General features: G+C 31.8%; 1 protein-coding gene across 4 annotated transcripts in view; it reads left to right on the top strand.

Moving 5' to 3' along the window:
- Window positions 1-15,562, top strand: part of Dach1 (dachshund family transcription factor 1) — a 388,734-nt gene that overhangs the window by 337,125 nt on the left and 36,047 nt on the right. For all 4 annotated transcript variants that reach the window (XM_087192876.1, XM_087192877.1, XM_087192879.1 and 1 more), the window contains 2 exons: window positions 6,087-6,238; window positions 14,606-14,753. In XM_087192876.1, coding sequence (XP_087049002.1) covers window positions 6,087-6,238; window positions 14,606-14,753 — 300 coding nt within the window. The remainder of the gene's footprint in view (window positions 1-6,086; window positions 6,239-14,605; window positions 14,754-15,562) is intronic.

Genomic DNA, 15,562 nt, shown 5'->3' with positions numbered 1-15,562 from the left:
ATTGTTCATAGTTTATATTTAATATATTTCATTTTTTTATTGTAAAATGTCAAAATACTTTCACACATAATCTGATTGATTTAAATTAAAATTTTGAATTTATAATAATCTTTGTTTATTTTTATTGATACATGCTTGCAATACATAATGATTACATCTAGTGAGGGCAGTTGGTACATATACATAACACATCTTAATTCTTTTTTCCTTTTCCCTCCCCTCACTGCTCCTTCTGGCAAAAGTTTTATTTCCAATTTTTTTTTCTTCAACTCTTCTTTTAAAATCCCCTTTTCCTCCCTTTCCTCCTCCTACTCTCCATCTCTTGTTCCCCTTAAATATCTACTTCCTAAGAGCTGTCTTTTATTTTTGTCTTTATTCATACTTCAAGTTTCTCTCATAAGAGAAACAAGGTCATATTTAAAGGTGTGTGATTGATTTATTTCACTTAACATTATGGTCTCAAGGTGCATCCATTTTTCTACAGTGTCTCAAGTTTGTCTTTCTTTATTCCAGAGTAGTACTCCATTGTATATAAATACCACATTTTCTTTGACCATTCATCTGTTTATGGGCATATGGGCTATTTACAAGATTTAGCTGTTATAAATTTTGCTGCTATGAACACATTTCATTGTAGTATGATAACTTTAACTCTTTTCAGAAAGATACCTAGAAGGTGGATACCTGGTTCAGAATTTCTAGTTTTTTGAGGAATCTCCATACACATTTCCATAGTGTCTGTACTAGTTTATATTCCCACTAACAATGAAGAAGGGTTCCTTGTTCCCCCCCAGCCTCACCAGCATTTGTCATTGGTTCATTTCTTGAGGGTAGCCATTTTTGGGGGGAGTGAAATGGAATCTCAGTGTTGTTCTAAGTTGCATTACTTGAATTGCTAGTGATGTTGAACATTTTTGCATGTATTTATTGGCCATTTGTACTTCTTCATCTGAGAAGTGTCTGTTCATTTCATATGCCCAGATTTGAGTTGAATCTTTAAATTTGGGAGGTTTAATCTTTTTGAGTTTGTTATATAGTCTGGATAGTACTTTTCTTTTTAATAAATAAGCCAGGTAAGTCTCATATAAAGAGATAGCTTTGTTGCTCTAAAATTTTCTAGACCCATATAGAGCCCTGAGGAGAGTGCAGTTCCTGAATCTAGCATTGTTTGCTCTTTATATTGTCATAGGTGTATGACATCTAAGATTATGATGCCAATTTTGTTAAAGTTTCTGTAATAATTTTAAATTCATAATTTGAAAAAATAGGCTTAACATTAAATATGGGAAATAAGTCTTATTGTATGACACTTCTACATATTTCATACACTTTGGGAAGCATGTCAAAATCATGTGTGTGAATTTTAATGTGATGTTTCAGAATTTGTTATCTGCTCAGGTGAAAATAGAAAAAAATGATGTGGTATTTTCAGACTTAAGATTACATTCTAGTCTCAGGTCATACAACTTTATTTTCAGTTCTCTTGCCAAATTAAATCCAGAGTGGTGTGCATAAAGTAGGAATGAACCAGTATTGAAATCACAACTGAGCTCAATTTAAGTATCTGTGTCTTATGTCTGGATATAGTTTTCACATTTTTTTCTAAATGCCAATTCTTAATTGGTTGATTATTCATGCTTCTACTCCAATTGAAAACTTGGCTGATGAGTTTATGAAAAATAAATAAATGTATCTTTCTGCATATTTAGAATGGAGATGTATTAAAACAACCAAGAAACATTCATCTTTTTATGAAGAATTATTCACTTTCAAATTACAATTACCATATTCTCCAGAATTTTTGCCAGTTTTTTTCACTCCATACGTGTTCAAAAATCTCTTGTGAAGGGGAAATTTGGAGATTTTCACATCGAGATGAATACATATGAATCCCCTTAAAATGAAGAGCTATCTAAAAATGAGTATTTTTTTACTTGGAATTTACAATGTAATAAAAGACATTAAAAATCAACACACACACACACACACACACACACACACTCACACACTTGAAAGAATATATAACCCAAACCCAAAGGGATTAGTTTTGAAAATAACAACTGAGTTTGATTTTATTAACAGGAAAGAAAACATTTTAAAAGTAGAGGCCTATTATGTTTTTAAACATCATTGTTCCTTAGGATATCCTGCTAAATTGTTATGTGTGATAAGATTGGAGGGGGGAAAAAAGCTTGTCTTACAGAGGCATCGATCTTACTGATGGTCACTCATTAAAAAGTAACTTAAAATATGAGTAGAATTATGAGATGCTGTGATGAGAAGAATAAAATAATAAAATATCACTTTTTCATCTTTATCATTTTAGAATTGAAAAATATATTTCTTTCATTAATACTTTCCTTTGTGATCTATTATTCTAATTGAGTATATGTTGTTATAACTGTCAATATATTTTATGATATAATTATTATGATGCTAATCAGTAATTTTTTTAGTTAAAAAGTAAAATTTTTCTTTAGAAAACCAATGTATTTCCCTGTAACTGAATTAAACACGAGAATCTGCCAAAATTAGTAACTGCTCTTTGTAGGTGTTTAAGAATAACAACTCTAGAGTAGTAACATTAGCTTGCCTCTTCTAGTGTTTGCAGCTGTCTATCTATATTGCCTAATTCTGGCTGCAGTAATCTAGTATTTATGGCTGCAGTTTGTCTCTTTCTTTTCTGAGCATCTTATCTTTTCAAATCTCCCTCTGCCTTTGTCTTACAAGAACACTTGTGAATGAATAAATCCTAAGGTAAATGATTTCCTAATGTGAAGATTCTTAACTATACCTGTGAAAAGCCTTTTTTTCCCCAAAAATTTAACATTCCCAGATTCTAGTAATTAGACATGGACATATATTTTGATGGTCAACATTCAGCTCACAACAGGAACATAAAGGAATTTCTTGTACAACTCTTGCAACTTTGTAGAGTTAGTCTAAAATTATTTAAAATAAAATATCAAAACCAAACATTATATTGACAAATGATACAATAATTCCAAAACCAAACTATCTGATGACCCAACTTACTATCCATTTTTAAATTTTATTTATTTATTTATTTAGATAGGGTCTCGTTGTGTATTTCAGTCAGTGCTGGAACTCACTATGTAGCCCAGGCTGGCCAAAAAGCTGGTAGCAGTCCTCCTGCCCTCACCCTCCCAAGTGCTGGGATTACAGGCACGTGCTACTATGTTGGGCTGAGGAAACTTTCTTTTAAAGATTAACTTTAAAAATATGTACAGGTTAAAAAAAATGTACAGGTAGGACAAATTAAAATAAGATATTTTGCGAATTTGTGCTTCATAATTATTCATAATTTGAAATCAGTGGAGATTATGTGATATCAAAACTGCCACAATTTCTGACCTCACGAAGTTTTACCTTAATCTTCTTTAAGCATTTAAAATATCAAATATCAATTTTATTTAAAAAGGAAGAACTGAGTTCTCAACTTTAGTCTTTGTTGGAGGAACTGAAAGACGCTTCCTATGATTTTAATAGCCCCAAAATGACTAGTTTTTCTCAGATAATAGAGTATTGATGTCCAAAGGAATATTTTTGGTTTGTTTGAACTTTAATTAGTTCATTTGTCTTTTTTTAAAAGATGTGCATTGATCTTAAGAATCCTCGTTTTAAGTAGTATTCTCCTGTAAATTTGATTATATGTTACCTATATATTGAATTACAGTGGCCTTATGTAGTATTTCTACTGTGTAAAATGATAGATGAATGAATGAATTAAACACATTTGTACCCAGTGATAGTTCCTTCTTATGTAGCTGGAACCATAGGACCAATGTCCCATTGAAGCAGTAACATAAAAAATATGCATATGTTCAAGCACACTCACACACCTACACATACATCTACTCAGAACAATTTTAACCCTTTACTGCATAAACTGTATCTAAAGGAATATGTTCGAAGGTAAAACATTTTGCTAAGTACAAAAATGACCTGGTTAACAATTGCTCACTGTAGTCTACATGAGCTCTTAAAGCTGCCAGGTTGTGTTTTTTACATTCTGTATCTAATATCTAGCATAATATTTATTTTAAGCATATATTGACTACATAAATGTGGATATAATGTGATTTACTGACTTAATTAACATAACAACCAAGTGTAGTCTAACACAAATGCATTGCAGTTAAATCAAATTGTCATGGGATGGTGGGACTTATAATCAAACATGCGTGCATATATGTGTACATATGTATATGTACATTGATTCATTTTTTTCTTGGATAGTCTTTAAAAATTATGGAGTCATAGATGCTATGGCTGAAAGCAACCTCAGGTGGTCATCTGGTTCTTTCCTTTTCTTTAAGAGACAAGCAATTACTATTCCCATGATCTATTAAGCCACATTTTCTTTCGTATGTGACAACTAAGGTGATGCTGATCAAAAAATATTGCTCTCTATTCTTAAACAATTTCACATGCACATAGATGTTTAACAAGCTTTTTTTTTTCAAAGCTATTATGAGAAAACACTAGCAGCCGTGGTCTGGAAAAGTAATTTATGACAGCTGGGTAACTAGTGTCCAAGAGCACCTTGGTCACATTAGCCAGGAGGTACCTCTACCACTGCAGTCTTTCTTCAACCCTAATGACAAGTGTGCCTAAAAACAATAACAACTCTATGAGCCCTTCTTTTGTTGCTAACTCTGTTTCTTTTTTGAGTACCTCCTGCCTCAGATCATGTCAGTAAGCTAACTGAGGAGAGAGTGGGAGGAGAAACTGCACAGGAGCGAGTGTTAGGGGAGCACAGTTACCAGGATGCCTTGTGTCTGTTCTTTCCCTCTTCGCCCTTTCTTCCCTCGTAGTTCGTTAACTAGAAATGTGGAAAGATGAGGGAAGATGAATTTAACTTGCTCTGACATTAGTGAGAGACAGGGAAGTGTGGTGGCTTCCATAATATTTCTGCCCCAGAGAGAGGTAGTTGGAAAATGTGCTTTGTGGTTGGGTATTGTAATGAAAAATAAAAGAATGATTGAGCAGGAGAGTGGAATCAAATTATGAGCATAAGACAACTGTTCTGAAGTTTTTAGCCACTTGCAAAATTGAGAGATACTATCAGGACTATGATATTGCTCTGATTAAATTTCCTGGGTAAAATATGAAAATATTTATAAAACTGAGAATTCTGCCCTGCATCAATTTTTCTCTGTGATTATAATAAACTAAAATAAGCCATAACTTGTATTTATTTAGTTAAAAGCTATAAAAATGGTAAAATAATAAAGAATTGAACAAAAATACTTCACAGTGAGAATAATGAACCTCTATTCAGGTCTTTTGTTAAAATTGCTAAAATATTGAAGAATATTCAACCAACAAAGTAAAGACTAATCTAAGAGGGTTTTTAAATTTGATTTTCTAAATATTGTTATGGAAGTTATTTTGTTACTTTTTCTTCAAACCTCTTTTTCATGTATAAAAACTATAGTTTTTCAATATGACAGTTAAAAATTCTTAAGTTAAAAAGAATTAGATCTTTAATGATACTGAGTAATTCAGTCATAGTTTAGAAAGAATATATTTGGATTCTAGTTTTTCTTTTCCAGTGTGAAATGAAAGATTTTAATTGTAGATTTTTTTCTAACTTTCTTCAGAATATACTTGAAGAAATCATTGATATAAAAAGGATTAACTAAGAAAAATCCTGACATACAAAGCATTTCTCTTATATAAATCTCTAGAAATACTCTTTTGTCAATCCAAAGAGAACAAACTAAAAAGAGATAATTGGGAAGGTGCCCATAAAGTCAGCCTGAATATATTATCACAACTATATATGAGATAATATTTGTTTAAAAAAGATTCTATGGCACTGTAAACTCAGTCTCATTAGAGACTGCATTTAAAAGGCTTATAAAGTTACTCATTAATGTTATCTTGTTGTATCTCCACAGCTTTTTCATTAAAGAAAATTCAGCAGAAAGCATTTTCTCCTGATAGCAGGAACCAATTTGCAATAAATGTTCTGGAAACCACTAGGGAAGCCATTACTGAGGTCTAATAAAAACAGACAAGCGTAACTTGTTCTATATTTTTGTTTCAATCACATACAGATGAGACCCCGCTTTCTACACCAACCGCAAGAGATGGCCTTGACAAACTTTCTCTAACTGGGCATGGACAACCACTGCCTCCAGGTTTTCCATCTCCTTTTCTGTTTCCTGATGGATTGTCTTCCATAGAGACCCTCCTGACTAATATACAGGTAGGCCTATTTACATTCTGGAAGAGAGGAACATGCAATACTCAGATGTGGATTTTCTTTCCAAAGTTCATCCAATTCCATTTAATCCATTCATAAGGTAGACTGAACCAGCTATTAAGCTTTTTTCCCCCAGAAATTAAAGTTTTAAACTTGCTACACTATTCAAATTGGCTTAGCAATACTTAGATATGTATATTAAATCATAATGAAACTTAGATGAAAATTACATGGGCATTTAAAAACACATTCTGCCTAAAAGCTCCCTTTATTGCCTATGAATGGGACAAACTTAACTGTTACAAGTTTGTCTGATTTACTAAATGACGGCACACCAGTTCTAATAAATATTTAGATATTTTTAAACTGCTAGCCTTCCAATGAGGAAATGATGTTTAGTCATTTAAAATATGTGCAATATAAAAGAATCCAAAAAAAATCTCTTGCTGCATAAATAAGTTTGTTTCAATTAATAGAGTTTCTTCAAAGAACAGACTTCAAAAAGCTATGCAAAAGTTTCCACGGATTTCCTATGTGGTCTTCAGGATGTATACTTTACGTACAGTACATTATGAATCAAAAATACTTACAGTTAACAATAACATAGAGCATGGAGCCAAGATAATAAGAGGGTTTGGGATAGGACAAAGCATAATTTTCTTGCCCACACATGAAGTGATCATGTGGATCCCAGATGGAGATTTTGTCATCCACTTGTCCATATTTGGGGTAGCCAGTAGTAGGGATGAGCACACACACACTGTATTCATAAGTTTCTTTATAAAATTTTTTCACTTCAGCCCACTTCCTGAGTGATATTTTTCTGAACACATTTCTTATCATACTAAACTTTTTCCCAATAGAAATGTAATTAATTTTATTTACCTCTCCAAGGACATAACAGAAGGCCTTTAATGTAACATACCTTCTCATCCATTAATATGGCATTTTTAATAATAATGTAATTAGAGTTTCCAGAACTGTATTCAACATTAAGGTTTTATATCTTAGTGATTGAAACTACTCATCATGGCACCCTGAACTGAATTATGCCCAAATAATTGATTATAACTTGAAATGAAAATAAAACATTTTTCCCTAAATTTCACCCCTGTCATTGTTTTCTATGAAGTGAAACTTCAGTGATTTTTTTCTTTTTTGAATTAAATACTTTCAAAAATATGTCTCATCATTTTGAATTTAAGTTCTGAAAAGTAGGGAAATAATTCATTTTACAATGCCATATAAAACAAAGAAAAGGCTAGCTATATGTATCTTCACTAACTAAAATCCCTTTAACCAGCCTAGTGAGAATTTAAGTTCAATTTCAGCTTTAAAAAGCCTTTCTGGTAAAACAGCACATTTATCTGAAGAGTAGGTTTATATTTGGAACTTTGGACCCCTTGTAACTGCCACGTCTCTAAGTCACAAACTGATCGTTTGAGAATATTGTTACTCCACTCTATGCCACGTTTGATTAGAATAGAAATGCTAGCCATAGCATTTCAAATTTCTTTAAAAAAAAATAGGAATAGGGCCGGGGATTTAGCTCAGTGGCTCCAGCGGCTGCCTCGAGAGTGCAAGGTCCCAAGTTCAATCCCAGGTACCAAAAAAATAAAAATAAAAAATAATAAATAATAAATAAATAAATAAAATAGTAATAGGGCCCCAGGATTTAGCTCAGTGGTTCTGGCACCTGCCTCTCAAGTGCAAGGTCCCAAGTTAGATCTCCGGTACCAAAAAAAGGAAAAAAAAATAGGAGTAAAAGGCTGGTCACAGTGACACTCACCTTTATTGTTTACTAATGGGAGAAATTTAACTGTTTCAATTCATGTGATTTACTATATGGAGACAGAAGGAGAAGGATCACATATTAGTGTCCAGGCTGAGCAACTGGGCTACTTAGCAAGACCCTGTCTCAAAAAAATTAAAATTTAAAAATATAAAAATTTTTAAAAGTTTCAAGATGTAGCTTAACGAAAAGTCCTTGGGTTTAATCTCCAGTACTGTACAGATAGAAAAGAAGGAAGGGAGGGAGAGAATAAGGGGTAAAGGGAGGGAAGATGGAGGAAGAGAGAGACAGAAAGACAGAAAGAGATTAAAACACTAGCTTTAAAATGCGCATATTTTAAACAATTTACTTATTAAAGTTCCCTTAAATCTGTTATACTCTTTAATGGTTGGCTTTGAGGATATATTTTACTAAGAGTTCATGAGGTAAACTATTTTTAGTCTCAAATTATAGGGATCTTGATCTGATAAAGCTAGAACACCTTAGATAAGAATCCTACATTAAAAATTGTTCACTTCAATTTCACACCTGTGTGTACATGGGTTTCAGCATTATATATTTATATTTGTACATTTAAGATACACACACACACACATATATATACACACATGTCTACATGCATGCACATAAGCACACATAAGGTAAAATAAAAATCTGTGAGCCCCATGCTCAGGTATAAATATATATGCACACAAATGCATGTGTACATGCATGTATATACACACAAAGACATACATACAGATTGTGGTCAGTAATGTTTTCACATCACTTTACAAAAGGTCATGGATGCTAATTCTTATTATTGCCACTTTTATTGAGTTATGGTAATATCCTTGGAATGGTATAGAATATTTAAACAGTCCTGACTCTGGCTTATTAGGCATACAGTATAAATGTGGTTGCTGTCTAAATTCTAATTTGAGTAATTACAGTCTGCCTACCTCAATTTCCTCTGCAGCTTCAATTATATGTAATAGGGTTCTCTGCATTCTCTGTCAAATAGTAACACACTTGTTGAGTAATAAGTTTAAAGCTCCATATTTCCTTTAAAAACACTTTATTTTTAATTAGACTCAATGGCAAAAACCCTTCAAATTAATGTATTTAAAGTATATTGTTCTAATAGTAAAGAATTACATTTCATGATATACTATAATTTGACAATTCTGAATTATAAAATTTGTTAGCATTACTAGAGATATTCCCCCCATGAGGCATATATAAAAACTGAATTTTTGTAAATGTAATTTCTTTGTGTTTTAAAAGATCTGTAGAGAAATACCATATTTATATATATAAATTGGGGAGCCACTTTTTTATTTTTAATTTTGACTTTCATTAGTACATGCTTACAGTACAAAATGATTACATTCACTGTGTGAATTTGGTACATGTGCATAACACATTTTAATTTTTCTCCCTTCCCTCCATTCCCCGTTTATTTTGCCAGAATCAGATTATTTAACTGATAAGAACTTATAAAATAATTATAATATTAAAAATCAGACTAATAGATCAAAAAACATAAAACATGTAAGACAGTTGTACTAAGTCAAGATACACTTGTAGGTACTTGTCTGCGTTGGATTACAATAACTTTCTCTCTCTCTCTCTCTCTCCTGCTCTGGCTTGTCACTTGAAACTTTTAGAAATTAAAACTGATAATATATAAAGATATCTACAGCGAGGGATAATAATTTTACATTAGTTATAATTATGAGTATATTTTAGTTTTTGTTTTTAAAACTTTAAAAAAATTTTACGTGGAAATTTATTTGATTTTTTTTCATTAGGAGTAATCTTTCATTGTGGCTTGAGACAATTTTTTTGTGTTAATTAGCTGGATAAGACACGTTCAGAAATTGGCTACCACTATAACACACTCAAAAGATTCTACCCACTGTTCTCAATTAGAGTTTTCATGCCATAAATTACATGGGTCTATTGGAACATAGGATGGGAAGCAAATTATGTGCTTTTTTTTACGTCTTTTTAAAAAATAATTTTAAATGGCTTACAGGTACTAAAATAATAATAGACAAGTAAAAATGGAAATTTAGAAAAAGAGCACAATATAAAATTTAACTAGGGATGACATTAGAATCTTTGCTGTAAGGTGTCTAATAAGGGGTTGGTTCACTACAGTTTTTCTTCATAGAGTAATAAAGCCAAAAAAGGAAACACTAACCATACAAAAGGGTAGTTTCAGATTAATTCACTATGGTTTAATAAATAGACATGATCCATTTATGCTATCTAGGAAGTATTTTTATTTCTATATTGGAAGAAATAAAATGAAAAATAAATTAACTGAATATTAAGACTGAAATATTCTAGGGCTGGGGATTTAGCTCAGTGGTCCAGCCGCCTGGCTCACAAGCGCAAGGTCCCAAGTTCGATCCCCAGTACCAAAAAAAGAGACTGAAATAGTCTTTTTATCCTACTTTACATTTTAATGGCATAGCCAGTAATTGTACAGTATTTATAATAAATTTTAATAGAAATTAATAATTTATTCATTCAAATTATTAATTTATAGTTTTCTTGAAATAGATATAGACAAAAGAACAAGAGAAAATTTTTCAATCCCTCCCCAGTAAGCCATTGGTTTCAAAATATGAGTAGGCTAAAATCAAATATGTTAGTATTACATTCTACATTTTTATTATCAATCATAATTATTTAATGAACTTTTTCTCTTTTTTATTCCCATTACCAATTTTGAAAAGACCATAAAAAATCAAAATATATACCAGAATTCTAAATATAGTTTACTGTGAAGAGCAATAATTTCTTTAAATCCTGAATATCTACCTACTGTATTTTTAAATTTGTATTGTATTCCATGATAATAGAAGTGTGAATACTTAAGGAATAGTTTTAATGTGTCAGTATCTACAGTACTTATGTTCCTTTTAGACTGAATCTTCTTTACCAGTCTATACATTGGATTAGATTATCCATTTTCCATTGAATAATACAGAGGCAGATATGGTCACACAGTACTGGTACAGTCTGGATTTCAGAGGAAGTCTGGTTTCATAGTCCATGTTGCCATTCTACCACTCATAACTATGTGAATCAAAAGATGGGTTTATCCTTGAAAATGCTTTTTCTACAGGGAGTCTGTCATTGATCACCTTTGAAAAACAATGACCATAAACTCAATTGAGTACAGTTCTTTTGTTATAAGAACTTCTGTGACAATACACCAGTTGATACTGTCATTTTTTTTAATCTACAAAACTCCAGGTTCCAAGGGAAACAATTCCTTCTCATTCTCCAAAGAGATAGGGAAATATTATTAAAAATGAAAACTAAAGATGAAGTTGCTGTGGTGCAGATGTAGGCTTAATCACTTCTCTAGTCTGCGGTTTTAGTCATCTTATTTTTCTGGACCTAGGTTTTTTATTTTTTTGCGGGGGTGATACAATGGCTGAGTACTAAAGACTTTCATGAAGCACTCATCAGAAGAAAAATTCTTCAGCGCAAATTTTGTCATGGAAGTTTGAATCATATGATAAGTTTCTTTATATGTCAAACTTCCATGACAAAATTCATGCTGAAGAATCATTAGGATGCCATTTTCAATTTGCATCAAATATGAACATCAGCAAAGTAAGCTTTTCCTCTTTTATTATTTTATATGTTAAGAAATCTTACTTCTTTTATGCCAGTATTGCTTGAAGTATTCTTATGCACTTTTTTTTTACTTTCTAAGCAATATAGTTGAAACATTGCTAGTATGAATTGAAGTACCTTTTTTAAAAAAATTATCACATTCTATGAAAATAATTTAGTTTACAAGATAGACCATTTTAAAAAACAAAAATATTTGTATATTATGACAATCATCCCTTCTCACTTATGGAAAACAAACTTAAGGCTAATAAACCATTGTTTCTGTTCATTGAGATATATTTAAAATATATTTCTATCCACATTCTGAGAACTGAACTTCTCTTGGAGAAAAAAAATCATATTTTAAGTCTTCTATGCAATTCTCATTGTTGTCACAGCATTTTACAAGGTACTCCATGTCCAAATGAGACCCAGCATTTAGTGTGATCTCTTGCACACCATCTACCTGCAAATTCTACAGAAGTTACACAAATATGAAAATATTATTATCACGGATGGTTAAAATGGTGTCCTAATGATTTGTACATGTTGCCAACACTACTTGCTATTGCTTTCCCCAGCCCCCTGCTGCTTTGAAATTTAATCGGTTTTCTGTATTTTTTGCAGCAGAACTGTCACTGGCAATAACATACTTTTGCATATGCATCAGTTTGGCGATAGTGCAGATTTTTGTTCACACTGGACTCCTACTGATGTGCACTGATTTAAAGTCTAAAAATTGAATTTAATTTTATATAGCTTATAAGTACTCCCTAGTGGGTATTGGATACTAAAAGTTAATATTTTTCAGACATAATCAGCAGGAATAGGTAATGTATTGCCATGAACCACATTAGCAGCAACTCTAACAATAGGAACCAGTAAACATAAATGCTCTTAGCAACTTCATTCTTTACAAAGGAATATTAATATAAAATTACACAAATTCAGCAGTTTAACATTATTCAACATGTTTATTCATAACGATTGTTTCATATTTAAAGAACACCAAAATATCGTGTTTTGTCAGCCAAGGACAATAATAGTTTAATAGTAATTTATTTTAAACAGCTACTGATAGTACAACCAATCAACACATTAAGTGGTGCCAACATTGGCATCTTGCTAAATAATCTCTAGACATTGCACAGAGAGTACATCTTTCAAAGATAAGTCAACAAGAGCAATCAGAGCAGAAAATTAGAATTTGGTATCTTAGAATTAAAATACAGCTAAACTAAAATTTTAATTGGGGTGATCTAAAAGGGCACTTGATGTAATGATCTCTTTCATTTGTTACTAATTGTTTGTTCCTGATGAAGAAGAAACATACAGGAATGTTTCTGAATTTAGTTAAGATGGCAGTTTCCTTAGCAGCTATGCTTTATTGTTAAACAACAAAAGAGTGGGGAGGGGAAAGCTGCTACATAAAAATCCTTCTCCAGCTTGTTTCATAACACAAAACGTATACCAGAAAGTTCAGGGTCAGGCTTAGCAAATATGAAATAATTTATATGTGCTTGGAAAGAGAATAAAAATGGCTTATGACAATGGTCAAAGCTACATTGGTAGGCTTAAGTAAGACTTCCTCTCTGTAGGGTTTTCCGGTCAAGCTGGAGTAGAAATTCCTGATTCACACTGCTCGTGTTCTCATGTTGACTTTTGCAAAGGGATCTCATCTTCAAGTATACCTATAAACAGCATCCACTTCCATCCCATTTATAATTTCAGTTGAAAATTTCAGTCTGTAATATTCACAAAGGCAAAATACTTTCTACTTCAAATATCATTTTGCATTGTGGAATTGGTAAAAATAGAATTTTATCTCTATTTTTTACTAGTAACTTTGGTCCTAAGCATCTTAGCTTATGTTCAACAGATTTTCATAATCTTGTTTGCAAAAATCTTAAAATATTGTCATTTAAAAACATATACAATGAGTCAAATTTTATGTATCTATCTCCTTAATCAGTTGTGTGAATAGATACATTTTGTTTTTACTATATGCTTTTGGAAATTATGCTGTCAAAGAACTTCCTAAAAGTTATTCTCAGATTATTACAACCATTATAATGACTTTTAAAAACTAATGCACTACACAGTCACTATGTTTTGGATCCACTGAATTTTCTATATATCTGAAAATATGCCATTATTATAATTACTATTTATGAATTTTTAAAATTTACTATATTCTAGGCATTCTCTGGGCCTTGGGGAAATAATGCTAAAAATGAGACAATTCTCTAACTCAGAGAACTTACCTTTTTGTGGAACAGACACAACATAATCAGTAAATAAATACCTGATAGTATTATATAATGATAAATGCAATGACGAATTTTAAGGAGGGAGTAACAAGATACACTTGGAGAGCTATTCCAAATTGGGTGGTAAGAGCCTCTCTTCAACAGTAACTTTGAGCAAAGAAGAAATAAAGAATGTGATCTGAAGGAAAAACATTCAGGAGAGGAACAAATTCCCTGTGGTAGAAACAAATTGTTGAACATAGAAGCATAGAAAAGATCATTTCAGTCAGTGTAATCTTGCTAGGGAGCGGGAGAACTAGGTCTGAGAGACTAGGGAGAGTGCCAGGATCTGTAGGGATGCATGACTGCTTGTGGAAGAGATCTCCTTGTGGAAACATGTCTACCTAATTTTCTTCTCAGTTCTTAATTTTTAGACATGTTAATGTACTGCCCCCATTTAGGTTTGGATCTAGATGTTCTAATTAGAAGCAATGGTACCTGCATGCCATAAGTATTTGTCTTTCTATAATAGTTAATTAGATTTAAAAATTCTGTAGCTTATAGTATTTATCCTAATGAGTGCTGGGTGAGTAGGTAAGAATTAAAGAATTTGATAAGTGTGTACTTTTCTTTTAAAATGATTTGAAGTGATGACAATAATGTGCGTTGCACCAAAATATTGCCATTCTGAATACTTTCTTTGTACAGGGGCTTTTGAAAGTTGCCATAGATAATGCCAGAGCTCAAGAAAAACAGGTCCAACTGGAGAAAACAGAGCTAAAGATGGATTTTTTAAGGGAAAGAGAACTAAGGGAAACTCTTGAGAAGCAGCTGGCTATGGAACAAAAGAACAGAGGTATTTGTGAACTTCTAAATAAGTTTAATATTTTAAGTAAAATAGTCAACATAATCATATACTTCTGTGGTGATTCCCTTTGAGACTGCAGCTTTTTGGTTAATTTACCCTCAACTAAAGTTTACAGCAGAATTTGAATCCTGGGCTGGCATTTCTTTATCTCCAAAGTACATGTTTGCTCTTCTATTTCTATTCAATGGTTGACATATAGCCATTATATCATTGATCACATCATTTTCATTGCCTATAGGGTTTAGCAAATCCATAATCTTTAAAATAAGAATATGCTCAGATAAGATGACAGACATGAAAAAACTTTCATGTGCATTCACAATTGCCCTTTGAAAAACCAGAGTTGAAGTCATGAAGCTAAAGTAGAAAGTTCTGATTATTCAAGCAAAGCAGGCTTAGTAAGATATTTATCAACTGAAATTGAAGACTGATGAATATCTGAACAAATGACTACAGTTAAGTGTTTGTATAATTTTCTTTCTGAAAGACTCATTTTCATTCAACAAGGTCAAGTACACAGAGTAGAAACCCATATGAATTCTTATTGGGAAAAACTAATGATATTATTGATCTGTGAATTGTGTCTTTTAACACACTGTACTGTCCATCTATAGATGATTTTCAAGGTCATTCATATTTGTATGTTTATGTATGAATTTGAAGGATATTTACATTTGCTTAAGCTGTAAGATTCTCCCAAGTATTCTACAGAAAGGGGAGAATTCCTTTTTTTTTTCAATCTAAGGAGTATTCAATTAAGGCTTTATATATTCTCCTTTTACATGTTTGACGTGTTT

The sequence above is a fragment of the Heterocephalus glaber genome, unplaced genomic scaffold, assembly GCF_053883595.1.
Source record: "Heterocephalus glaber isolate CG9 unplaced genomic scaffold, H.glaber_assembly_v1.0 deba00001577, whole genome shotgun sequence".
NCBI lineage: Eukaryota > Metazoa > Chordata > Mammalia > Rodentia > Bathyergidae > Heterocephalus > Heterocephalus glaber.
Note: the sequence above shows the minus strand (reverse complement) of the source record. Positions and strands in the feature narration are given on the sequence as shown.